General features: G+C 44.9%; 7 protein-coding genes across 10 annotated transcripts; 2 read left to right on the top strand and 5 right to left on the bottom strand.

The window, feature by feature from the left end:
• Positions 1 to 924: 924 nt before the first annotated feature.
• On the bottom strand, positions 925 to 1,371 carry LOC128753603 (histone H2A type 2-B). Its single transcript, XM_053855393.1, has one exon. It carries the CDS (start codon positions 1,353 to 1,355, stop codon positions 978 to 980), a length of 378 nt encoding a protein of 125 aa, XP_053711368.1. The 5' UTR covers positions 1,356 to 1,371; the 3' UTR covers positions 925 to 977.
• Positions 1,372 to 2,990: 1,619 nt separating this feature from the next.
• LOC128753608 (histone H4) lies at positions 2,991 to 3,586 on the bottom strand. The gene has a single exon (XM_053855397.1). The coding sequence runs from the start codon at positions 3,575 to 3,577 to the stop codon at positions 3,266 to 3,268; it is 312 nt and encodes a 103-aa protein (XP_053711372.1). The 5' UTR covers positions 3,578 to 3,586; the 3' UTR covers positions 2,991 to 3,265.
• A 2,069-nt stretch (positions 3,587 to 5,655) lies between these two features.
• On the top strand, positions 5,656 to 7,344 carry LOC128753590 (GTPase IMAP family member 9-like). Of its 2 annotated transcripts, none has more exons than XM_053855376.1 (3): positions 5,656 to 5,805; positions 6,111 to 6,158; positions 6,255 to 7,344. In XM_053855376.1, the coding sequence occupies exons 1-3, from the start codon at positions 5,745 to 5,747 to the stop codon at positions 7,292 to 7,294; spliced, it is 1,149 nt and encodes a 382-aa protein (XP_053711351.1). In that variant the 5' UTR covers positions 5,656 to 5,744; the 3' UTR covers positions 7,295 to 7,344. The 2 variants fall into 2 exon arrangements, with proteins under 2 accessions (XP_053711351.1, XP_053711352.1); XM_053855377.1 differs by having other exon boundaries at positions 5,718 to 5,775.
• Positions 7,345 to 10,642: 3,298 nt separating this feature from the next.
• On the bottom strand, positions 10,643 to 11,532 carry LOC128753611 (histone H2A type 2-B). Its single transcript, XM_053855402.1, has one exon. The coding sequence runs from the start codon at positions 11,518 to 11,520 to the stop codon at positions 11,143 to 11,145; it is 378 nt and encodes a 125-aa protein (XP_053711377.1). The 5' UTR covers positions 11,521 to 11,532; the 3' UTR covers positions 10,643 to 11,142.
• Positions 11,533 to 12,533: 1,001 nt separating this feature from the next.
• On the bottom strand, positions 12,534 to 13,010 carry LOC128753605 (histone H2B-like). Its single transcript, XM_053855395.1, has one exon. The coding sequence runs from the start codon at positions 13,003 to 13,005 to the stop codon at positions 12,631 to 12,633; it is 375 nt and encodes a 124-aa protein (XP_053711370.1). The 5' UTR covers positions 13,006 to 13,010; the 3' UTR covers positions 12,534 to 12,630.
• Positions 13,011 to 13,824: 814 nt separating this feature from the next.
• Positions 13,825 to 19,847, bottom strand: p2rx3b (purinergic receptor P2X, ligand-gated ion channel, 3b). 2 transcript variants are annotated; one of them, XM_053855374.1, is made up of 13 exons: positions 19,208 to 19,847; positions 18,887 to 19,012; positions 17,840 to 17,975; positions 17,701 to 17,772; positions 16,728 to 16,797; positions 16,555 to 16,648; positions 16,383 to 16,460; positions 16,167 to 16,308; positions 15,269 to 15,405; positions 14,967 to 15,060; positions 14,823 to 14,888; positions 14,648 to 14,725; positions 13,825 to 14,516 (listed from the first exon to the last, which is right to left on the bottom strand). In XM_053855374.1, exons 1-13 carry the CDS (start codon positions 19,246 to 19,248, stop codon positions 14,400 to 14,402), a joined length of 1,251 nt encoding a protein of 416 aa, XP_053711349.1. In that variant the 5' UTR covers positions 19,249 to 19,847; the 3' UTR covers positions 13,825 to 14,399. The 2 variants fall into 2 exon arrangements, with proteins under 2 accessions (XP_053711349.1, XP_053711350.1); XM_053855375.1 differs by lacking the exon at positions 19,208 to 19,847 and adding an exon at positions 19,092 to 19,132.
• A 1,302-nt stretch (positions 19,848 to 21,149) lies between these two features.
• Positions 21,150 to 25,585, top strand: pold4 (DNA polymerase delta 4, accessory subunit). 2 transcript variants are annotated; one of them, XM_053855398.1, is made up of 5 exons: positions 21,150 to 21,272; positions 21,648 to 21,804; positions 22,934 to 23,202; positions 23,306 to 23,417; positions 24,609 to 25,585. In XM_053855398.1, the coding sequence occupies exons 3-5, from the start codon at positions 22,947 to 22,949 to the stop codon at positions 24,631 to 24,633; spliced, it is 393 nt and encodes a 130-aa protein (XP_053711373.1). In that variant the 5' UTR covers positions 21,150 to 21,272; positions 21,648 to 21,804; positions 22,934 to 22,946; the 3' UTR covers positions 24,634 to 25,585. The 2 variants fall into 2 exon arrangements, with proteins under 2 accessions (XP_053711373.1, XP_053711374.1); XM_053855399.1 differs by lacking the exon at positions 21,150 to 21,272 and having other exon boundaries at positions 22,934 to 23,049; positions 23,119 to 23,202; positions 24,609 to 25,570.
• Positions 25,586 to 25,745: the final 160 nt, after the last annotated feature.

The raw sequence follows: 25,745 nt of genomic DNA, 5'->3' as shown, positions 1-25,745 counted from the left end.
ACATTACAGATGATGTGTATGATACACATACACATTACAGTATGTCTATCAACATAGAATGGAAGGATGTGTTAATTTGTGATTGTTCTTTTGCCGGTAGAGAAACTAGACACTTCCGTTTGATGCACTGACAAGCTGCAACTAATAATTGTGCTTGCTCATTAATTTCATGATTATTTTCCCGAACATCCAAACATCTTAAAGTCACACATTGAGGATGAGTCAATTTCACATTTCATTCACATTTGATTGTGCGTATTATGGGCGGGAATTAAAATGCACCGGGGAATCTGAAACGCGATGAAATCCATTAAAACGGCCATTGTTAAGGGTATAGGTATGTTATTTCATTTAGATGAATTTCTCTCTCGTTGGAGGTGGGTGGCTCTGAAAACAGCCGTTGGCTGAAGGACAGGTCTGAGCTGAGCGTCGACTTCTTCTTGGCTTTGGTTTTGGCGGGAGCCTATTCGCCGCCGGTTTCGTGGCTTTGAGAGCTTCATTCTTGCTCAACTTGATGGAACCGGAAGCTCTGGTACTCTTGGTCAGAACCAGAGTACCGGCGGTGACCAGCTTCTTGACGGCGGTGAGCCTCATTCTTCTCCACATCGTAGCCGCCGGCGGACAGTAATACGCCGTGATGAGCTCGCCGACGCTGCTCTTGGCGTGTTTCGTGCTCTTCTTGACGACCTTGGCCGGTTTCGCGCGATGGCTGGAGCAGTTTCAGCATATTTTCTCTCAAACGAACGTCTGTCGAGACTGAGGCAACTGAGAACTCAATGGACTTTACTCATCATGAGAACCGTGGGGACTGAAAAGCGGCTCATCTGAGCAGTGCCGCCAGTATTTTACTACAAAGTTTTCGCGAGAAATTAAATTGTAGCCATATAAGACGTTTCACAATAACAAGAACGGAACTCAGTAACCATAAGTGAGTGGCTCTTAAAAGAGCCGTTTTGTTGTCGGATGATCATGGTCGTTTACTTGGACTTCTCGGTCTTCTTGGGCAGCAGAACCGCCTGGATGTTGGGCAGCACTCCACCCTGAGCGATGGTGACTCCTCCGAGCAGCTTGTTGAGCTCCTCGTCGTTGCGGACAGCCAGCTGCAGGTGGCGGGGGATGATTCTGGTCTTCTTGTTGTCGCGGGCGGCGTTTCCAGCCAGCTCCAGGATCTCAGCGGTCAGATACTCCAGCACAGCCGCCAGGTAGACAGGGGCGCCGGCACCGACACGCTCGGCATAGTTGCCCTTCCTGAGCAGCCTGTGGACACGACCCACTGGAAACTGAAGTCCGGCACGGGATGAGCGAGACTTGGCCTTAGCGCGGGCTTTACCGGCACCCTTTCCTCTTCCAGACATTTTTTTTATTTACACACTCGTCGAGACAAGAACGTGAATGAGTCTATGCAGCTGGTGAGCCTCTATTTAACCACTGCTTGTTGCTCATTCATTGGTTAAAAGTGTCGCCAATGCCCTTGTCCAATCATGGCTGAGGATTTCTCACCGTCTGTTATCAGTTCGCTCTTGACTTGACTCAATCGTTGCTGGGCATTTTCTACCCAATATTCCTGTACTTTTAAATAATCGAACATCGAATCGAATTTCATTTTTGTTACGAAGGTCACTTTCTGTACGTGATGATTATTAATGCGCTAACGTAAGCAGATACATAATTAATACATCATTTAATCGTTTTGGGTTATTTTACATTGCATGTTTGATAAACATGTATCTTTATGTCAGTGATATTTTCAATGGGACGAAAGTCAGCAGAGTCATTAGACGTCGGTACATAGACGGTTTGTTCAATACCAGAATTAGATGTAATGAATGGTATATGTAGTGACGTCAAAATAGTGTCTCTATAACGGAGTAGCAGTTTAATGTTTAATAGAAGAAATCCAACACTGAACTGAAACAGTAATGTACAACTCTGTTGAATCAACATATTTTGGCAGGATTTAAAGCTCATTAATTTGAGTGTGTGGCTCTGAAAAGAGCCGTTGTGGTGTTGAGTGAGAGGCGTGTGGGTCTAAGCTCTCTCTCCGCGGATGCGCCGGGCCAGCTGGATGTCTTTGGGCATGATGGTGACTCTCTTGGCGTGGATGGCGCACAGGTTGGTGTCCTCGAAGAGGCCGACCAGATAAGCCTCGCTGGCCTCCTGCAGAGCCATGACGGCGGAGCTCTGGAAGCGCAGGTCGGTCTTGAAGTCCTGAGCAATCTCACGGACCAGACGCTGGAAAGGCAGCTTGCGGATCAGCAGCTCGGTGGACTTCTGGTAGCGACGGATCTCTCTCAGAGCCACGGTGCCGGGCCTGTAACGGTGAGGCTTCTTGACTCCGCCGGTGGCCGGGGCGCTCTTGCGGGCGGCCTTGGTGGCCAGCTGCTTCCTGGGGGCTTTGCCTCCGGTGGACTTACGGGCGGTCTGCTTGGTTCTTGCCATGGTAACGCGATTCTCTTCTTCAACAGAGAAGTAGTAGCGAGTGCGCCAGTGGCACAGATTTTATATGATCCGGAGCTCTCGCGCTGCACTGACGCAGTTCCCATTTCTCTTCCTGATTGGTCACTTGTGCGCGCGTGACACCGTCAGGGGCTGAACTTGGCTGCTGATTGGAGGAAGACGTTTTGAATGGGGGCTCTTCACTTCATTCAACCGTTTGCCATTCAGAATTGTGAATTCCCACTGTCAGCAACTGAACAAAAGTCATGGTCCTCCTTTTAATTGTTCTATTCGATTCAGATTGCAATACAAAAGACACCATCACCACATAGAATCTCCACAGTATATGAGCATTTTCCTTCAACACGGCCCCTTCTGTGATCACACATGTGGCTTCGACAGTGTATCTCCCTCAACTTGGTCCACTGCTCCAAAGCGGAATACTGCTTAAAATACGAAATATGTTTATGACTCAAGTGTGGCAGGACAAAACGGTCAGGAGTCTCTGGTTGGGAACGTTAAGTTTATTTCTTTCGGGCCACAAAACTCTCAACACGTTTCCCCACACAGCCTCTATATATACCCTCGGTCAGGTCCCTACCCATCATACCTCTGGGTGAGAGGCCACACCTCCCGAGCGCCCACCACACAAGTACATTAAAATGTTCGTTTATTTTAGATCATTTTTTAAATCATTTCCGCAACAATCTTCTGGTCGTGTATTTTTGAGCACATCAGGATGTGATGCGTTTCACATTGAAGGAACAGCTTTTCAGGTGGTGTGGGTGGCTCTTAAAAGAGCCTTTGTGTTCCAGATGTCTAGTCCGTTTTAACCTCCGAAGCCGTACAGAGTGCGGCCCTGCCTCTTGAGAGCGTATACCACATCCATGGCGGTCACGGTCTTCCTCTTGGCGTGCTCGGTGTAGGTGACGGCGTCACGGATCACGTTCTCCAGGAACACCTTGAGTACTCCGCGGGTCTCCTCGTAGATCAGACCGGAGATCCGCTTGACTCCACCACGGCGAGCCAGACGGCGGATCGCGGGCTTGGTGATGCCCTGGATGTTGTCACGGAGAACCTTGCGGTGACGCTTGGCGCCTCCTTTTCCGAGTCCCTTTCCTCCTTTGCCCCGGCCAGACATGGCTACGTCAAGTATAACAATACCAGTGTAGTGACCAAAGAGGATCGCCAGGATGTTATATACGCTTTGCGGACGTGTTTGAAGCCAGACACAAGCTGAAAAAGGGCGGGCAAATACCCCTGCTGTTGTGGGGGGCATGGATTGGTCACACACACAAACCAAAATGTGGTCACTATAAACGCCACAATATATCTATCGCTGGAATTATCTGGAATTGCAGTCGTCAACATTGTCAAGGAACCAGTGCCAGTTTTCACCAACCATTTTTTTTATTGTGATAATTACAATGCATGAAGTCATTTTATTTCAAAATTTCTTCAGCAAGTCTCTCGCTCTTCTCCAGAGATCAGTGGCCTTTCGTTTAAAAGCACAAATGTTACAGGACGTTAAATATTTCTGTAGTTACTTTTTAAACCAGAGGAAGTTCTGTCAGACTGATCAATTTGTGAACAGCCCTTGTTGTTTGTGGTTTATTTATCCATCAGGTACTTGTTTTATTTTATTCAAATTGAGCTTACCTCACCCAATGTCACAGTTTTGGATTCAATCCTTTATCAAACAAAACATTATAAAGCAGTTTATTCAACGCCACAAGATAGCTTGATTAATATAACCATCAGTAAAAGATCATTATTCCCACAGGGTCAATTTACTGACCCCTGCAGTAAACTCTAGCTGGAACAACCTCTGGCCAGATGTCAGTAGAAACAGCCAGGTTGAGCTGAATTGGTGCGTTTCTTGTAAATGGAGTTTGGGGAGAAGAAGAAGGGAGGGGGGGGGGGCATCCCTGCTGATGGAGAATGATAAACAACCTTTCTTGTTTGAGTGGCTGCAGAGTCTTTATGGCACTGAACCGTCCAGATTGTTCTGAGCTCAGCAAGGGGAAACACAGGCGCTTCTTGTAAATGGGTGAGGGAGGGGGGAGGTGACTTCTACAGTTTGACGGTAACTTGGAGCAGTCAAAATAGCGCCCGGCTGCCATGGGGTTCTGGAAATGCCGTTTTACATTTAATTAGCTGAAACTGATTCATTTGGTTGTGTCAAGTTGAAAAAAACTGCAGTGCAACAAAGAGACAAAAACAGAGTTTGTGTGGACCCGATGGCGTCTGAGTTCTGCGACATGGCTGATTCCGTGAGTGGAGAGTAAACATGGTGGCTCAGGGAGCTGTGCCTCTGCTGAGGAAGTCTACTGAAGCAACAAAACACTTGGATGCAGCTGTTTCCGAGTCAGTCAGAACTGCTACAATCATCTTCTGTCATTTCACATCATCTTGTTGAGGAATTGTTTCTCTGGATACGTAACATCCAAGATTGCTCTCTGAGAAGGAGGCCATCATTCTATGAATCATCATCATCATCATCATGACAGGTTCAGGCAGGATTACAAGCAACTTTTCCTCCTTAGCTCCTCAAGGTTCGGCGGTGAGAAAAACAAATAAATCGGCTGCACGTTTTTACAATCTCTTTGGATGGACTCGGGGCCAGGCATTGTTGCTGAACTCTCGTCGTGGCAAAATGTTTCTTCTCATTTCTTAAACAGAAAATGACTGCTTTGCTCAGCCTCTACTCTGATTGGATAGTACTCCGTGCCAGATGAGAAGCAGGATGTGGGTAGGGAAAAACCCGGTGTCGCCTCTGTGTGTGTGGGTGTGTGTGTGTGTGTGTGTGTGAGTGTGTGTGTGTGTGTGTGTGTGTGTGTGCACATGTCGTGGGGCAACTTGAGCAGGGGACAAGTCCAAATGTGGAAGAACACTCAAAAAACAAGCCTAAAAAACACAACCCGCGACTACCTATATCTATAAGCTACTTGTCAGAAAAAGAAGCCTGACCTGTGCCTGCAGGTTAATCATTGCAGTCAAGTCTGATTATGAACTTTATAGTGGCTGATCAACCTTTGGGTTCTGCTGAACAGCGTGGCATGCGTTTGATCAAATGCCAGAGAGCTGAGGGCACTGGCAGCAGAAATACAGACATTCTTGTAAATGGGTAAAGGAGGGGTGAGAGAGGGGCAGAGAAGTCCCTGCTCATAAACAGGTTCCAGGAGCAGAGATGCTTCCATTTTCACCTGTGATGTCATCAAACAGGGTGGGCTTATATGCTATAAAAGTTCACAGTCAGGCTCACACTTCATCGCTTTTCTACGAGTAGAGCTTCCAGACTTGAACACATGGACCAGTGGAGCAGCAGTCAAGAGCCGGGTGAGTGTTGTGAGGCGCCGCTGAACACAGGTGGGACGCTGCTGCTTCAGACTGTGTGTGTGTGTGTGTGTGTATGTGTGAGAGAGAGAGTTAGGTTTATCCTTGTCCTTGTCAGGACATTTGTTAGGACCTCCTACCAAGGCCATGGTTAAGAGTCTAAGACAAAAGTAAAGGACTGATTTATGTTGGCCCCGCGGGACAGAACATTTCTTTTGCGGAATTGCCTGTTGTGGGCAAGCAACTGAGCTGAGCCTAGCCTGTGGTTGAGCATCAGAAAGCTGAGCTTGCTTCCTATGCAAATGACCGACCTTAACCTCACTGAACGTCTGATGCAGGGATCACAGTGGAGGAGCTGAGGGCTCTGCAGGAGGAGGAGGATGACGGTAAGTCAGGAGCACATCACCTGACTGGGAAGGCTCAGGTCCACTCAGCTCACGAGATCTTGAAGGTCCTGAATGACTCTCTTGTTGGTTCCACAGTCTCCTTTGTGACCAACAACCAGATGACGCGGATCGTGCTGGTGGGGAAGACCGGGAATGGGAAGAGCGCAACTGGGAACGCCATCTTGGGAGGGAGCTACTTCAAATCAAAGTTCAGTGCTGAATCTTTGACCATCAACTGTTCCAAGGCAAAAGCAATGGTGGATGGGGAAATGGTGGCTGTCATCGACACCCCAGGGCTCTTCGACACCAGGTTCTGCTCAACTCAGACCAGCAAGGACATCCGGCAGTGCATCCACTATGCCTCTCCCGGACCTCACGTCTTCCTGGTGGTTATCAGGCTGGGAAGGTTCACGGCTGAAGAGCAGCAGACGGTGCAGAAGATCCAAGAGATCTTCGGTCCAGCAGCAGACAGGTACAGCATGGTGCTCTTCACTCATGGAGACCAGCTGGAAGGAAGCTTCGAGGAGTTCTTCAATGAGAGCACGGCGCTTCAGGACTTGGTGTCCAGATGCAACGGCGAGTACCTCGTGTTCAACAACAAGTCCAAGGATCACACCCAGGTCACTCAGCTGCTCAAGAAGATCCATTCAATAGTGGAGAGGAATGGTGGACGTCACTACACCAACAGGATGTTCCAGGAAGCAGAGAAGGCCATTGAAAAGGAAAAGCAGCGGATCCTGGCGGAGAAGGCCGAGAAGATCCGACGTGAGAAAGAGGAGATCAAGAAAGAGATCCAAGCCCAGTTCCAAAAGGATCTGGAGAAAATGCAGAGGGAGCAGCAGCGCGAGAGGAAGATGATGGCTAAAGAGATGGACAAGGAGAAGGCCAAGGTGCAGGAGATGAGAGAGGAGCAGGCTAAACAGAGAGAGATGGATCTGAAGCAGATGGAGCAAATGAAGAAGATGATGGAGGAGCAGATGACCAAAGAAATGGAAGAGAGGATCCAGGATCTTGACAGGAAGCACAAAGAGCAAGCCAGAATAGAAGCCGAGGAGAGTGAAGACCTTGTCGACCGATTCTTCAATGTCATCAAAAAGGTGGTGAAACCGGTATTTGGTATTTTCAAAACAAAATGAATGAAACACCTGGTGATTTTTCAGCTGTCTGACCTACATTAACCGAGTCAACTTAATCAACAATAAAGCTCTAAAAGCTAAAGTCTGTGAGTGGTTCTTGGCTGTCGGTCGCCTGCAGAGGTTGAGGATGAGGTTGATGTGACTTGCTGAGGTCGTGACACGATGAACAGGAAGTTGAGCTGCAGAGCAGAACCACTGTTGCCACACCAGTTCTGAACTACACGCCATCACATTTTTTGTTCAGACTTGAATCCTGAAATATCATGTCTTTCTCTCACCCAAATTCTCCCCACCTCTTCTATTTTTTTTGTCTGTAAGTTCATTCATCTGTTTTGTAAATCATATTTTAGTTTTCATGATGCTTCAAAAATTGGCTTCTTGAAAACAGCCTTTGACAAAATAGTGATTGAACAATATAAAAGAGAATGTTACGATGTTTGTTTGCCAAAAACATAAGACCAGACGATCGGGACCTGGATGACCTGATATCTTCATGCACCTCTCACCTGCTAACTCTGCTTCCATGGCAACGGACAGAAAAGGTGAATTCAATGTTGCTAACTGCATCCTCTGTGGTGCATTCAGGAACTGCACATACTTCTACTACATCCCACCAAAACTTGTTGCTAATGCATCACCAGACTCCACCTCTCAATGACCAGCGTACACCAGGACTTGGCAAGGCGATGAGTCTGACTCCTCTTCATTCTTTGGTGTCCTGGAGAAAGACGGCAGCTACCTGGCGGTCAGACTAAAGATGCGTAGTGATCTTTAACTAGTAGCAGGAAAGGCGTTGCACAGATCAGCCTGTGCACAGCCTTCTAGCTGTGTAGCACTTTTGAGCTCTGACTGGCTAAAATATGACTGGATAAACAATGTCAGCAGTTGCTGGTGTGGAACCAGGTGTGAGGACGACAGAAGGGCCGGGGAAAGGAAAGTTCAATGTTTCAGTTCAAATATCTGAAACTGGAAAATGCAGATGAAGGAAGGAGGTGGCTCAAACCGATAACTGACTGATGGATATCCTGAAGGATAGTGATTATTTTATTAGATGATTAGATCCGATGGCCTTTATTCGTCCCACAGTGGGGATTTTCAACGTATCACAGCAGCCAATGACGACAAAGACACTGACACATGCCAAAGACATTAAAGAGAAAAGAGTTGCTACTTGCTCATGTTGCATCAATAAACAGACCTGAACTTTTCACAGAAGGATCAGATGCTGCCTGAAACAACATGAAACCCTGACTACTTCATGTGATATCTGAGCTCTTCTGAAGCCCTGCATTACTTCTTTATATGGGCAGTAAATGACATGCAGTATGAGCTCTACAGCCGGAAAAAATCTGAGATTAAAGTTGCTCAATAACAAGACGTATTTGACAGTTTTTTTTTCTTTCACTTTTAAGAAGTCCTTAAACCCAATTCAATAAAGGAAACTGTCTCCATCATGTGGCGAAACTAAGAAGCTGCATTTGATTTCAACATACCTCATGGTGCCAAGCATCTCAAAGGCGACTGGTGCATGAAGCTTGGACCGTGGTTCCGCATCAAACGTTTCGCAGCGAATCACGACTCCTCCGCCAGCGTCTTCTCGTCCATAACAGGAAATAACAAGTGTGAGATCACTGTGAGGTGTGATGTGTATGTATAACTTCTACCACTAGGGAACGTGTGTTAACTGTGTTCTGTGGGATTGACCTGTGGAGAATTCTAGAACGAGACAGATAAGTAAACTGACAAACAGTGGTCTCTCTGCGTCTCTGTCCGTGTCAGGGTGTCGTGTTAATCTCACTGCAACTTCTGTGTTGAAGATCTAAGCTGCAGCTGCATTCACCTGGACCTGGACCTGCACCTGGACCCAGCTGTGTGTCTCTGAAGAGTGATCACTCGATGTGCAGACCGATAAACTTCAGAGGAGGAGTCTTCAGTGTGAGGCTCTCAGGTCCACAGGGACTCATGAGCAGGACTTGACCAGGAAAGTGACCACGCCCACACCTGCACACGTGTCAAATCACTTCTGTGCGATAGAGCCCCAATTCTGAGCCTCAAACGTTGGTGCCTTCACGGTTGTGGTCCAGAGTGGGACAGGTGCAGCAGAGTGAGGGCATCTAGTGGTCAGCTGGTGAACAACAGGATAGAGAAAGATGTGAGTTGATCAGAGTTGTGTTTTCATCAGGATCCATCAGGAGTCTGGAGTCGACTGTGAGTCTCTGAAGAGTGACCGCTCAAAGATATTGTTTGTTGGAGTCCTTCTACAGCGTCCCCTCTGATGCTCAGATCCACTTCCACACCTTCTTCACCTCCATCACTCGACCTCTGTACCCAGCGTTTAGTCTCTGGAGCACTGATTCTTCCGCGACTCTGTGTGACTGATCGAGTCTGTTGCTGTGTAGTGTGTGTGTTTTCTTGTACTTTTATATTTATGAGCAGCAGAGTGTTTTCCTCTTCTCTCATGCCTCCGAAATTTTCAATCCGGTCACATGACCGATAACCATCTGCCCAGAGAACCCAGAGAACTTAGCCAGACGCAGTAATTTGGTTTCCGTCATGTGACTGCAGAAAATGCAAAGAAAATATGGAACATATTTATTATCTTGACATTATTTAAATATAGATTACTGTTTTTCTTTTTGTTAAAATTCCTCAAGATTGTTTTTTGTTTTTTTGCCAGTGTCAAATTAAGTGGAGTGTTGTAACAGAGTAATTTAGCAGAGTACTGTACTGTCCTGCACTGGTGTATTTGTGACTCTGAATACATACCAGTATAATTGATATTATTGAATATTAAAGCTTTAGCGTTTTAGCTCTACATTAGAGCTAAATGTGCTCTATATGGGTCCAGCGGCACCAACTCTTGAGATGGCTGTGTTTCTTCACACTGACCTTGTTTGTTTTACTAGCACAGTGGATAACACATCTACTCACATGCACTCAGTGTTTCTCTGACTCAGCTCCACATGCTGCGTCTACGTTTGTATTACCACCTGAATAATATTGAGATTTCAATATAATTCTCAACTATTTATTAAATGCAAAGTGTCACCATGAAGTTTCGCAAAGCACACCCTTCACTGTTTTTGGAATTGAGAAAAAAAAAATCATTATTTCGTTGAATTGACAAACCGCTGTTCTCTTCTGTAATGACTTTCCTCAGTTCAATAATACAGGATCAAATTCATCTATCAACAAGGCACTGTTTTATTGCCATGAGCGGATGTCAACTCATATATATATATATATATATATATATATATATATATATATATATATATATATATATATATATATATATATTTGCCTCTTTCGGACATACTTTCCGCTCGAAGGTTGAAAACTAAGTTCAACAGTCAGGGCTGACGCCACATAAATAGTGGAACCGCGGACATGAACGAAGTCATTCAACGAGAAAAGGGCGAGCTGTGGCGTCAGATTCACGCTAATCTGATGGTGAACCGGGATTCTCGATATTCGCTGTGAACTAGGTAATACGTGTTTATACCTTTGGCCCCTATACAAAATGACAAATGTTATCAAAGTCACATTTTGTAGTGATAAATAGGTATTTTTAAGATTCAGATATCAGTCGGACTCGTGAGAATATTAGTATTCACGATCGTCATGACAAAAACAGGCCGTAAACGGAGCATTGTTCCCTGTTCAGAACATGAATATTTCTATCAATAATTGCCGACCATTCACCTGCCTGTCTCAATAGCAGTTGATAGCATGTATCATCACTAACATACGATAAATACAGAGCCATCACTGTGAGGAAACCGCTCTTAAGTTAAAGGTGGGTGGCTCTTAAAAGAGCCGTTGGTTTGTTGGATCATCAGGTTAATTTACTTGGACTTCTCGGTCTTCTTGGGCAGCAGCACCGCCTGGATGTTAGGCAGCACGCCACCCTGAGCGATGGTGACTCCTCCGAGCAGCTTGTTAAGCTCCTCGTCGTTGCGGACAGCCAGCTGCAGGTGACGGGGAATGATCCTGGTCTTCTTGTTGTCGCGGGCTGCGTTTCCAGCCAGCTCCAGGATCTCAGCGGTCAGATACTCCAGCACCGCCGCCAGGTAGACGGGGGCGCCGGCACCGACACGCTCGGCATAGTTGCCCTTCCTCAGCAGTCTGTGGACTCGACCAACCGGGAATTGAAGTCCTGCTCTGGAGGAGCGAGACTTGGCCTTAGCACGAGCCTTTCCGGCACCTTTGCCTCTTCCAGACATGCTGCTGTTCTCGCCTCGTGAAAACTCGAGAATGAATGACTTCAGCGGCGGTTGGTGGTCTATTATAGCACTGTCTGCTGCTCATTCATTGGACGAAACAGTCATTGATACTCTTGTCCAATCAGAGGTGATGATGATTCACCACTCTTATTTCCGGTATCTGGATTGCGAACGATCGAATCGCCTCTATTCTGAGCGTTGAACCTTTACATTTACCAGTCAAATATAGGATTTTAATGACAGTGTGTATTCTCTCTGAAAGCATTGAGCACTGAGATGAAACAGACTTCATTCTACGACCTCGTTTCGCGTGAATTTACCAAATTAAATAACTTTGTCCAAATACAATCATTAGACAAAGAACCTGGAGCAGGAAAGAAACTCATCACGTTTTTAAACACGTGATCATATCCAAGTCAGTCAGTGCAGACTGTGGCTGCTAATGATGAAATCTTGATTCACCACTAACGGCATAATTCAATATATTTTCTGAAGAAGCAGCGATAAGCTGTCCACGTGAGACAAAGGAACACCCTGCAGGCTTGGGCATCTTTAATGCACTTTCAAGACAGCCTTTTTAACATGAAGGTCATTGGGAAGATCTACGGCGAGTTCAAGAGATGTTAGTTTATCGAGGACATTTTATACTTCTGTACTTCAACTGTTGCCTCCACAGATCAGCAGAAAGCTTTCACACTTCACCACACCCCATTTGTACATTGCCGACAGCAGCTCATTGTGATTGGACAGAGTGACAGTTTATAGTGTTATCCAATCACTGGAGAGCATTCATAGCCTCGGGCTATGGATTTGCGTAGCTACTAAATGCGTCGAATGTCCTCAGCGGACGTAGTTGAAGACTAAAGCAGTGGTCTTGGATGACGTCAATCGTAAGCATGCTCATTTCACTCAAATAGAACAGAAATTAGACATTTTAGCAAACATTTTCAGGTTTTGTTGACACAATACTAGGATTGAATACATAGCAACAGAAACAATAAGTACAATTTCGAGCAATGGCAGTAATTTATTCGTAACAGGCGCACAGCTCATCAGATGCGGTGGGTGGCTCTGAGAAGAGCCGTTGGGTTGACGGGGTTTGAGGACCGTTTACTTGGAGCTGGTGTACTTGGTGACGGCCTTGGTTCCCTCGGACACGGCGTGCTTGGCCAGCTCACCGGGCAGGAGCAGGCGCACGGCGGTCTGGATCTCCCGGGAAGAGATGGTGGAGCGCTTGTTGTAGTGAGCCAGGCGAGAAGCTTCTCCGGCGATGCGCTCGAAGATGTCGTTGACGAACGAGTTCATGATGCTCATGGCCTTGGACGAGATGCCGGTGTCGGGGTGGACCTGCTTGAGCACCTTGTACACGTAGATGGCGTAGCTCTCCTTCCTACCCTTCCTCTTTCTCTTCCCTCCTTTGCCGGCGGTCTTGGCCACGGCTTTCTTGGAGCCTTTCTTGGGCGCGGACTTGGCTGGTTCAGGCATTGTATCGACGGACGAGCTGAATAGTTGAGTCATGTGGACGACGATACTTATAAAAGTCGTATGCAAATGATGTGTGTGGGTGCACTATTTTGATTGGCTGAGCTGAGTGAAAGGCGTTTTTTCCCCCGTGTTTGTGCTGACTGTGAATGAGGAAGTGCTCCGGTGACGTGTTAACGACTGATCAAGTCACCATTCGTGAGGGTTCATAAACTACTCTTCTGATATAAATCTTTCCCTTCATACCGGCAGAATAAAATGTGGATTCGAGAAAATACGAGACGCATTCGTAGTGACAATTTTTGGCACCATTTAGCTCAACACTGACCTGAGCTTCTGCTGCGCTGCAGAATTCATCACTGTCCTCAGGGTGCAGCCATGTTGTAAGTCATCATGATGCTGACCTGCAGATTGGTCTTCACCTTCTTTTGGACCTGTTTAGTCAGACAAGTTGATGTGCTTCAAGTCCTGCTGTTGGATTCAGGTCACGAGTATTTTGCCTGGTTCGGTGATGATGTCATTTTGTCGTCCCGTCTGCGTTTGATTTGCCATAGTTTTTTTTTCTTTTCTAGTCATCCAACCTCACATACTAATATGATTGTGACAAGAAAATGCTTCAGGGACCAAATATGAATCAGCAAATGAGCTTCTGAAAATTAACAAAATCAGACATTTCAGAGCGCAGCAACAAGTCAATAGAAACAAGAACCAGTCAATGAATCGCCTCAGCAAACGTACCATATGAAACATTCAGGAGTTCTGACTGCATTACTGTACTTTATTCACAGTCACACCAGAGTTACACTTGTGTTTGGACTGCTGTCGTTAAACGTACTGCCCCGTCAATTAAGAATACTGTTAGGTTTAAGTGTCTACTTCATTTCAAGTGTAAAACAAGCCTCTGATGTGCCTGAGGAATATTTCAAAAGAGTTAGCAATGGATGAAAGATCCTATACAACGTGTCTCCTCAGGTAGACTGACTCAGTGTGTCACTTAATGAGTGACAAAATGCTTTTCGAAACATTGCAGTTTGGTTCCAATCCAAGAAGAGCCAGAGATTCAGGATACACTTCAGTATCACCAACGTAAAACAACACTTTTAAACATTCTGCCTTCCAGTTGTCCATAAACCCTTCGCTTATTTGCTAAAGTCAATATAAAATAAATACATTTCTCCAGGACATCACACCATGCTAAAGTAGCTAACTTTTCAGGCTCGTGCATTTTTTTCTACCTTTTACATCTCTCTAACTCGTCAATTTATTTTACTGTGGCCTGAGCAACTGCCCCCATAAAACATCTCTGCATGTGCCTTTTCGGTGTTGTGAGCAAAAAATGTCAAAGCGTAATGATTCATTCTGCTGACGGCGTCTGTGTAGGTGAGTCTCGCCAACGTTTAACTGTAATGCTCGATTGAAAAGGCTCCTGAATCACTGGATTCCAACATGGTTTCATTGTGTCTCAGCGACAGTTGAGACCGATACAGTCCATTGCTCTGCGGCTTGTCCGATACCTGTTGAAGACAAGGGAGAGAAGAAATACTCTTGAGATAGATAGCTGGATGACAGACAGACAGACAGACAGATAGAAAGATAGATAGATAGATAGATAGATGCATAGATAGATAGATAGATAGATAGAAACCTCTTCAAATTTCTTGGCCTTGTATTGTTCCGCTCCTTTGAGGAAGTTCAGCAAAATGATGTCACACAGCACGGTTCCCTGAGTGCAGAAACATTGAGGGCAAAGTCTCGTGTTTGAAGTCCCTTCATGCTGTTTCACGGCGCTGAATAACAGATGTCAACAACAGAACGCTCACCACGCCCACTGAGGTGAAGGCTGCCACCATGTTTATGAGCGTCGGGATCATGTTGAACTTCCCAGCCTTTTGGCAGAGCATTGTTCAGTGAGACGAGTGGTCACGTGACTGCTTCTCTGGGTCTGCGGTGCTAGTCCTACTTACGTTCCCGTTGACGAGCACATCAAAGCGGATTGCATAAGCTTTGACCAGGGTTCGATAGTCCGTCCCGTCCTCCATCTTGAAGTATTTGGCAAACCTTTGAAAAAAAAAAAACGTCGAATTCAGCATGTCAAACATCAAACTGAACAACCATCAATAGAGGCAGTTTTAACAACCAACATAAAAGAATGTCAAGTGGCCCAGTGACCAGGTGGATGGATCACTGATAATCCCACGGGTCGATGAGAGACATTGTCCATCATCCACCTTCCAGAGTCAGGACGCAAGGAAGTGACTCTTCATACCTGAAATTGTAGCCCGGTGAGACGGCGTTCTGCTGCGACATGGCGTCAAGTCGAGTGAATGAGTAGGAGGGGCTGCAGTGGTCGTCAGACTTGTCCAGGTCACACATCCAGCTGATCTTTATCCCAATCACACCGCCCTGCAGGAGACACACAGCTGGGTCTGCACGATTTGGCACTGGGATTCCTTCCACCAGTCTTTTATTTTGTGCAGTCTTTTCCGGCGTCCTGTTGGTTCTCTCTCTCTAGCCCCCTTTCTCTCTTGACAGTGAGCGGCGTGACTGGCAGCTGCACCCCTCGATTGTGAACCACCACAAACTAGTGTTGTCGTACTTGAGACTATTGTTTTTTTCCTTGATATTTATCAGGGGTCTCAAACTGATCCACTGGAGGGCCACAGTGCGAGCAGGCTAACTCATCTGGAGGAGACCCAAACATCGATAAGGTGTCTGAAGACTGTTGTCAGACTGGTGCTGCTTGTTTCAGCTGACACCCGATTGGTTAACCAAGCTGTGGCTCCTCCCACTGCAGCTCACATATTGATCAGTTTGAGACTCCTTTTATAGACAGACAGACAGATAGATAGATAGATAGATAGATAGATAGATAAAATATAAAATTTGTTCCTCGAGTTTGTCTATTTGTTTTAAAAGGTTATAAATGTGTTTTGCACTTCTCACAGTCTGTTTTCAATCCTGAAAAAAGACTGCGCAACGACCGCAAATATTCAGTGTGAAAACTTGAAAAATGATGTATTTTTTTCAATCATTCAATGGGTCTATAGAGAAACCAGCGTTTTCAGGTCGATCCTCTTGTCCAGGTGTTCAGTATTTATTTCAATTTTATCTTGGCCAAACATTCATGAAGACTCCGGGAATTTAGATGTCATTTAGGAAGGTACCTTGTTGGCCAGTTTGGTGAAGTTCTGCTGCGCGTACTTAACCACGTCGCCCACTTTAAATATCGGGCAGTAGTGGTTTTCGTCCATGTCAAAGTTACACCGTTTGATGTAGTCGTCTGTGATGGTGGGGAGGAAGTTTCCCCTGGAAACAGTCACATGTTCACATCAGAGAACGCAGGCTATGTGAGCCGGTACTGAGGTGATCGACTGCTGTACTTGGTGTAGTTGAAGGTGGGGAAGCGGATGCTGTTTTTGATGAAGATCGTGAAATTCTCCACCTCCATCATCGGGGAGCTAAAACAGAATTAATGTAACGTTTGGAGCCAATACCCGTTTATGAGGTAAAGCAGGACGTAAAAACTACACTTATGAAGTGATAAAGACTTACGTTTCGATGGTGTCGATCTCAGCTGGACACCAGCCCTTGATCTCGCAGGCTTTGGTGCCGTTACCATACGGGACACACCTGCCCGTCAGGATGCCTGCGTGGGTGGCGGTGAGGTGGGGTGAGCTTGACTTCAGCAGATGAGATAAACACACATTCTTAAAAAACTCTCTCACCGTAACTTCCTGGCTTGTTAATGCGTTTGGTGCAATTGCTGTCGTGAGTGCAAACATATTTCCTCTCACTCTGGAAAACAAAGGTTTTCAAGATTATTTTTTGTAAGCATGCTTGGAAAAACAAGATTGTTTTGGCAGTCGTTGTGTAAGGATCTTTCATTGTTGGTCATGTGATCAGGGAGCAACACATCTGCTCCAGTGTTTGCAAGTGTTGGAGCGTCTGACGTGTATGCTTCGCTAGGGAGCCACTGAGTGTCAACTGTTTCCCCAAGACTTAAGACGTCCACAGGTTCAAATGTCCCTCCCAAATAAGTATTTCAAGGCACTCGAAATGAGTGAAATATCTGCCAATAAAACCAATAAGTGATATTAAGGCTAGTCGATCCATCTTGCTGAAACATCACCTGTGAAGCGAATTTGTCTTAAATCAAGTGGGGCGAGACATAATAATAATAAACATAATAATAGTTTTGTTCCTGGTGCTGTCAGGTTGCTGAACACTGGACAATAGCAGCAATACTGTTTATTTGTTTATTTGTACATCTTCTGGACTAGTATTTATCTATTATTATTATTTTATTATTATTTATCTATCTATTTATTTATTTTTGGACATATAGTTTTGTTTTTGGAAACCGGAGGCCTCAGACCGAAATTTGGTTGCCATCATATAGTGATATGTTTTTGTGCAATGACAATAAAGAAAGTCTAAGTCTAAGTCTCTAAGTCTAAACCTAAATAAAGTAGGTGAGATTTTCAGTTTCTGCGGTGCAGATCTAGGCCTCCGCTCCCACATCTCTTGAACAAACACACCTAACTGGTTTTAGGAGCATGAAACACTCACTCATCTGCAGAGTTTTGAGGTGCGTTTAAAGGCAAAACATTTTTGTGATCATTTAAAAAAAGGAAGTGGAATTGAAACCCTGACAAACAGAGCATTGGGTCGACGCTAGGGGGAAGAAAACCATCTGACCTCAGGACAGTAGCCTTGAACTTGGTTCTCAGTGGTGATCAGTTTGGTGATGATGCAGAAGACCGACCCACCCTGCGCACAAAACAAACGCAACAGTCACCAGGCGTCTGTCGCCGTGCAGGACAACGTATCCGCTAACCTGTGTTGGAGTCACGTAGTCTGCCACGTCCATGACCTTGTTGTTGTAGACTCCAAAGCCTTTGACCTTGGTCATGACCGAGGACTCGATGGCTGTGTCTCTGATCTGGTAGGCCTTCTCATGGACGAACACCCACCTGCAGCACCAAAGTGAGAGCAGAAGACGGGCCACTTGTTCGTCTGGGGGCATCAAGAGTCATCATCTCATGCTTGGAACGGGATCGTGGTCAAATGCCGTTCCCAGGATCATCATCATCATCAGGTTATTGGTCACATCACTTATGAACTACGTTTTTGCTTTCATCTCTGTGTTATGCCGGCTTCACCAGGTCATGATATTTCTGGGTGGCAAGTCACAGGACTTGACTTGTTTGGTGAAATGCCATGTCTGTTCTATTGGAATTATGTGTTTTATTATGTTATTTTGTATCAGAAACTCTGAGTTTTCATTGGCCATCAGCTGCACTTCTGTCCGCAACCAACTGGCAAAAGTTCAAAGCAAATGTCTTCTCCGTTTCTTCTCCATCTTAACAGAAGGTCCAGTCGGTGGCGCAGGATGTACAAAGCAATGCCTGACATTTCCACGTGAAAGGGACACCTTGTTGTGCTTCATCACCAACCACTTGCATCAAGAGAAGACACACATACGAGGACTGACATTGTCAAAGCAGCCAGAGGACTGTCAAAGGGGGGAGTGTGAACGTGCACTCTGCCTCCTCTCACCTCCTAGGATTGGATTTCAAACCCATCAACCGATTTAACCAAAGGAGAAGAATCAGGATACCAGCAATGCTAACCATTTATAACAACAATGACTTAATATTTCATGCCAGTTAACACAGTTTTAGACGCTTTAAAATTCCAACAGTCGACTAGCAGCCGCACCGGTTATTTAGTTCCGAGGAACTAAACAGCAGTGCAACGCTTACGCTAATGTTACTCGCTAATATGAAGTGGTGTCAGCATCTGCTCATAAACTTCATTAAAAAGTTTTTTTTAGGACGGGAATTGGTTTAAAGGAATCGTGTTTCAGTAAAATGCGACTCACCCGACAAAGTAGGTGATGATGAGAAGCTGGACGACGCGGTTGATGATGCCGATGGTCCAGCTCTTCACGACCACCGACTTGGTGGTTTCATAGGTGAAGAAGTCGGTGATGCAGGACCACATGTTCCTTCGTTCGTGGAAGTTAGAAATAGAAAGATTCAAGGACGAATATAAACTCAATGTCTTGAGACCAAGGTCTCCCTCACTCCTGAAGGTAGAACACTGGCTCCTGCTTCTCCTCCTCTCTCTCGCGCTCCTTTCACCCACCCATCCCTCCCCTCCTGAATTCATTCCTCATGTTCCCCTTCTGTAAATGACTTACAATTCGACCAAACCTCTGCACTGACTCAGGCCGGATTCCATATCCTCTGCTGAGCCTCTCCACTTTTCCTGGATGCCTCCAAAAATGGCATCACATTCTTCGCCTATAAACTGGGGCTGAGCAAAACTGCATTCATGTGCATATCAGATAAGTCATTCATTTTATTTAAAATTACAATTTTGATATTTCTCCTCAGAATCAATATTCTTTTTTTTTTCATATTTTGACAAGTTGCGATGTCAACTGCTTTTGGGTAAAAGAAGTTGGGCTGGATTTGAGTCTAACTTTAATTTTCAAACCTGAATCAAACTTGAGTCAAAGGATTAACACACACTGGATTAACACCATCAATGTGATCTAGATTCACACTGGGGTGCAGTACTGCGGTGACATTGATGCAGCTCTCGCGTTGCGTCTGACTAGAGGAAGAAAAGGAAGAAAAATAGTTTTAAAAAACAGATGTCAGTGAGGAGCCATACAACCAGGCAATGGACCAAGTGAAGAAGAAAGATGAGCGGTAGATGGTTTATTTGAGCACAGTCGATGTCCTGATGCAGACCTATATGCATATGAGGCCCATTGTGTCACAGGGCTTAGAAGTAACAGGAAGTAACAGAGGCAAGGCAGAGACTTGATGATGACACGGTTTTATACAAATAAAAGGCAGAGCCAGCACAAATAGGACGCAGCACAAAGTGAAAACGGTGAACAGAATGAGTGTTTGAAAGTCCAAACAGAAAGAGCTCATGAAATAGATCAGGCATGAGGAGGAACAGGATCTAAAAAAACGGGAAAACACAGTCACAGTCCTTGAGAGGTCAGACTAAAAACTATACAGCTGACATGTAGTAGTTTTACTGACGGTTTGTATTTAGCCTTCACTAGTTTAACAGGAAATATAACATGTTCTTCTTTCTCTTTTTTTCTTTATTTTAGTGAGTATTTCTTGTTCCTGAAAATACAGAGGAAGAAAACTGAAAATGTATTTACACTTCTTAATATCCGCACTCGCATTCAGTCTCTCTAGCTCCATTTTGTCCGAGTCACTTAAGTATATATTTCTGATTTGTTTTCTTGCGGTTGTTTGCCTCTGTTGTGTTCAACACAGAAAGTTGCTCTGAGTCTCACTTATTTCCAGATTTGATGGTGTTATTGATTAAAGCTTAACTGCGAGAGCACAGCCATCAATGTAATAAATTCCTAATGGTTCATCGCTGCGATCATGTTAAGGGTGAGCCACACTGAGTGGACAAGATCCGATTTAAGACAAGAAGAAACTATCATTCCCATCCGAACACACACCACAAAGCAGATCCAGAGTGTAAGGTTTCACTCTAATCCAATTTCCAGGCCCTCGGCCTGAAGCCTTCTCCAGTGCCTCCATTTAACTGCAGTCACTTATGGCCAGTCAATAACGGACCGCCATTGGTCGAAAATCAGGAAGTGGTTAGGAACGGGAAACATGTCTCTCTTTCTCTGTGGGAATGACTGATGGACAGCAGGGCTGGAGTGGGACATGGGAGGAAACAGGAGGAACAAGTTGGTGGGACGTTAGACTGGGGCACCACAGACACCTACAATGGTGGGCATTAAAAATGAAAGAGCTGAAGTCAGTGTTGTGAGAGGTTTGGAGACAGACTGACGACGTGCAAACTACCGTGTCAAGGTTCCACTGGGGTCCCCCTTTATGGGCTACACAGGTCAGAGGTCACCTCCGGCCACTTTAGCTGTTAACTTTCTGTTTTATTTCAAAATCAATGTTTTTAGCCATGTAGGGCACTTGAAGGTTGCACGCATCCAGCCCGCGGCAGCTCTGCGTTTGGAGCCGTGTTTGAGTCTGTGCTCACTTGGGTTTCCTCCCACAGTCTCCGGGCCGGTCCAGGTGGACATGAGCCAGAGATATCCCAACAAGTTCCAGGCGGAACACACCTTCAGTCCACATGGAACCAACATTTTCATGAAAAAATCTGGTTTTTGGTTTCACATCTTCGCCTGAACAATGATGATGTCATAGCCCCGCCCATCTCGGTTTCGATCTTGGATGTCGTCACTGTCTCTGTGAGAGGTGAGGCTCTGTTTTCAGAGAGTATTACAACGCCACACACAGGCCTAGTAAATGTACTGCACCATTCTAGCTTTTTGTTGAAATGCAGAAGGTGGGAAGGGGTACATTTTCAAGGTACGAAAACAAAGAGAGGTCAACTCATGACCCCAGATGTGAGAGGGAGGTGTGCAAGGTGCCGCTCACCCCGAGATGCTGGGATACAGATAGATTACACACGAGCTTCAGAACTATTCAATGTTGCACTATATTACTATTACTATTACTATTACTATTACTATTACTATTACTATTACTATTACTATTACTATTATTAACACTGTTGTATTATGTTATAAACAGCTAAAAATAACTTAAAAAATAAAACGTCTCATACAGCATCAGCGCGACACCTGCCATTCCCATCCAGTACACAAGTGGGCGCCATAGTGCAGACGCATACAAAAGAAGTCGCGAAGAAGACGCAGGCGTATTGTTTTGGACTCCAGCTGTCTTTTGTTGACAACAGAACGTTGGAAATACATTTTATATCGAGGTATGTGTGTCGTCCGCTCAGGACAGGTGGTCCGCCTGCCTTTCACATCTTCACCTGAACAATGATGATGTTGACGTGGCAGTAGTTTGTCAAGTGTTACTGTGGAATTACTGTGTCGTGACATGACTTAAAGATATTTGCTGGTCATGTTTTATTTTCACTTTTTTGTGTTAATACCAACGGAATATGTGTTATGAGATCTTCCAAACTCTTTTTACGTAATGCCTTTACTAAAACTCAATATATGATGATTCGCCTGCACAAGAATGTAATTATCGATAACGTCGAAGTATTGGTTGTATAATTGCTATAATAATATAATGTAACGGACATTACAGAGAATTATATGATTGTTTTTTATTGATAGACTAGAGTAGATCAGTCTCCACGCCACTGTGGGGACCGGATATTTGCCCCAACATGCCCATCACGGCCGTGACTGTCACACATTGAGACACTCTGTGTCTTGTGTCCTTCTCTTTATCGAGCTGCTTTTCTGGCGTCTACTTATAATCCATGCTCAAACTGACCGGTTCACCAAAAGGACGAGGTCAGACTGTAGCACGGAGACATGAGGAGGGAGCTGTCGTATGCAAAGAAGGCCAGAAACGAAAGAAAAGAGATGTTGGGAAGACGAGGTTTTAACATGGAGCTCACCTGTCCAACCTCCATTGGAATCGTTTGTAACTGCCCCTGGCGAACTCATCAGTTTCATCATCACGTGTGTGATGTGTTGAGATGCTCTTAGAACTGAAATGTATAAAAAAATATCAGGTTGCAAAGACTAGTCGAACTGCTGAGGCCCAACTTGAAAATTGAAATGAAAGTCAGTTAACATTATACAAATGTTTACTATTTACAACACAAGGCGACTCGCATGTTTGTCAACCTGTACACGTCATATGCCGACAGGTTGACTAGTCACAGTCAATAGTTGTAGCCCTAAAAGACATTGCTAATATCTGGACAATCGGCGAAGAAGTACTTTAAACGAAACGTCTGTGGAAACAAGTACACACATAAGTAGCACAAAAAATATTGAAATATGAAATCAAGCACTAAGGGCTTTCACACAACTGTGTTTAATGCATTCCTTGTTAATCTCCATCTTCTGTATCCATTTCTCAAGGTGCTCTGTTACCATGACGACAAAGCGGGGACTGATAACCGACTCCTTCAAGGTGGTGAAGAAAGCCAGGCGGTCGGCGAAGACAGAGAAAAGACGGACTCCATCCCCGCCTCCCAGTAGGTTCTCCCCTGTTTTGATGTCCATTTTGACTCCCTTCAATTGCCTCTGCATCTTTGCCCATCCAGCTGAAGCCCATCAGGAGGTCCGAGAGGAAGACCTGCAGAAGCTCAGGCAGTTTGATCTGGACTGGAGATTCGGACCCTGCACAGGTATCGACCGACTCCTACTCACAGAAAGCTGGCTCTGTGTCATGTGCGTTGTTGTTTTCCGTGATGAAACAAAGACCTTCATCAGTTATTCATCTGACACCAGGTATCAGCAGGCTGCAGAGGTGGGAGAGAGCACAGCTCCACGGTCTGAGCCCACCTGAGGAGATCAGATACCTGCTGCTGCAGACACACACCGACCCTGAGTACAGCCGAAGGTACCACAGATACACAGGCTCCGGTCACAAACAGGATTTTTGCAATCTTGGTGTCTAAACTGAGCCCAAGCCAAGGGTCCAGTGAGATTCAAATACTGTCATGGTGATGATTCGGGACCCCGCAGGCACTTTGAGGAGAATGGAAGGTTTGCAGGCTTCCATGACTCACTCCAGTCACTGGCTGTCTGTCATGACTAGTCTTGCTTGGCGTAACAAAAAATCATGTTGTTGTCAGCATGTCTCTGTCATGTGAGGTAAACAAAATAGCTTAATATGTAATGCAGCAAAATTTACTGATAACGTGTCTCTGAATTCTTATGTTCAAGATGAGTCTAGACACTTAATTTTATCGGTCGCATCTCACTTCCAGTGCTGCAGTGACTCGTGACTGCTCTCTTCTCGCAGCGTGATTCAGAGCAGGGGCTCTTCAGATTTCTGATCTCGCGGCCCACCTTTTCCAGAACAAATGGCTCGGGGCCCATTCAAGGAATAGAACCGATTCATCACTGTGATTTCTGATGTCAGAATGACTGATTTCATTTGTGTTCAATAACCATATACATGTAAACAAACCAAAAACTGAGTGAAATGACATGAAACCATGTGATCAGCACCAAGATGGAAAAGTCCAACCAGCCGCAGAACCAGGTGCAAGTCATGTTCATCAAATTTACCAAAGAAAAACAGAAAAAAATACACCTGATGCAAACTGTTGAGAAAATTGGAAAAACTGTACGTCACGACTGAAATCCAGAGTAATATAAATATTATAAAATAAATCTAAATATCATAAAATGTTTTCTTTTTCATGAAGAATAATCACAGTCTATAACTCTGGAATTGAACCACACGAAAATTAAACCTCAGTGTTAATAATATACACCAAACTGGTTCTGCAGCAATTTCTGTGTTTCTTCTGCAAAACAAGGTACTTAAACAGCGTAAAAACAGAGTTCTGTCATCTGAAACCAGACAAAAATAGCCAGGAATGACTATAATAAGACATAATGCTCAGACTGTTGTCGACTCAAATGGCACGAGAGTGAAAGGAGACGAAGACTTGACAGAAACTTAAGGTAAAACAGGCTGGAAAAACAATGCTGGGCATTATGCTTGTGAGTTGGTGCTAAACATGAATTGAGCGAGGATTTCCCATCTGACGCGTGATGTTCTTTGTGCCCCGTGTTTCAGTTTATGGAGTGATTATCCGTTGTGAGGGCGTTGTGATGGTGGAGCCAGCGTCGATGATCATGAAGGTCGATTCAAGCAAAACCCCGTGGCCGCTGCCAGTCCGTCTTCAAACGCTGCCGGAGACACTTTGTTTTTAAAATGTTCTTACCTGCTTTGTTTTGAGCCCCGTTTATCCAGGTGCTGTTTCCTGCTGGCGCCAGCAGTAGAAGAGCTTTCCGATGCTTTTATTCAACACAGTTTTGTCATTTGTTTCATCATGTTTCCTCTGCAGACACTACAACTTCATGACTGCTACATTTAGAAATAATCTGATCTTGAACCTCCAGGTTTCAAGTGTCATAAATATATTGTGTGAGAGATCAAGCGTGCAGTGTTATTGATAAGTCCACACCTTGTGTGCATCGGAGCCACAGAAGCTACGGCCGTTGCCATGGCGACCACATCTAATCTGAGTCCACAATAAAGGACTTTGGAACACTACTCACTGTGATAAGAGACTCCATTTCATTCCACCTTCATTCATGTCCTTGAGGTTTGTTGCTGCACTCTTGACAACAAAGTTTATTATTATAATTATTAGTATTTAAAAACACTACTAGAGTCAACCTGACTGGAAGTCAGTGTGAAGAATTTATATCCTGACATGTCACAGGTGCAATCTACATTTATTTACTCATATAAATGCGTATATGTATAAATACATGTTTGGAATATATTTATACACATTATTGTCGGACTATTATTAATGCAATGTCACATAATAATCCGTCTGCAACAACCTATTCAGCTGTCAAAGAGCCCATAACCCTCTCGTGTACATGGGTCTCACAAAGGATGGTTCAAATCCCTGTATTTCAATGGAAGCTAACACTCACGTGCTGCTGTCACGTCTTATTTCATATCAAATCACAACAAAAACCACAATAAAAGGCGACTTTTAAGCGTAAAAATGAAACGAGCTTTGTCACACTTCCTCGTCAACAAATATCCGAAGCAGCTCATTGGCTCTCACGTAAATCAATCAAGCGCTCGAAGTCGCATCGCTCAGCGATAGGACAGACGTTTTTTTGTAAACAAAACGCGCATGTCTATTGGTCGTTGTTTACGTCAATCAAAGGTTAACCTTGCCCATTGGTT

The sequence above is a fragment of the Synchiropus splendidus genome, chromosome 2 (assembly GCF_027744825.2).
Source record: "Synchiropus splendidus isolate RoL2022-P1 chromosome 2, RoL_Sspl_1.0, whole genome shotgun sequence".
Lineage (NCBI taxonomy): Eukaryota > Metazoa > Chordata > Actinopteri > Syngnathiformes > Callionymidae > Synchiropus > Synchiropus splendidus.
This window is presented reverse-complemented; position numbering and strand designations above follow the sequence as displayed.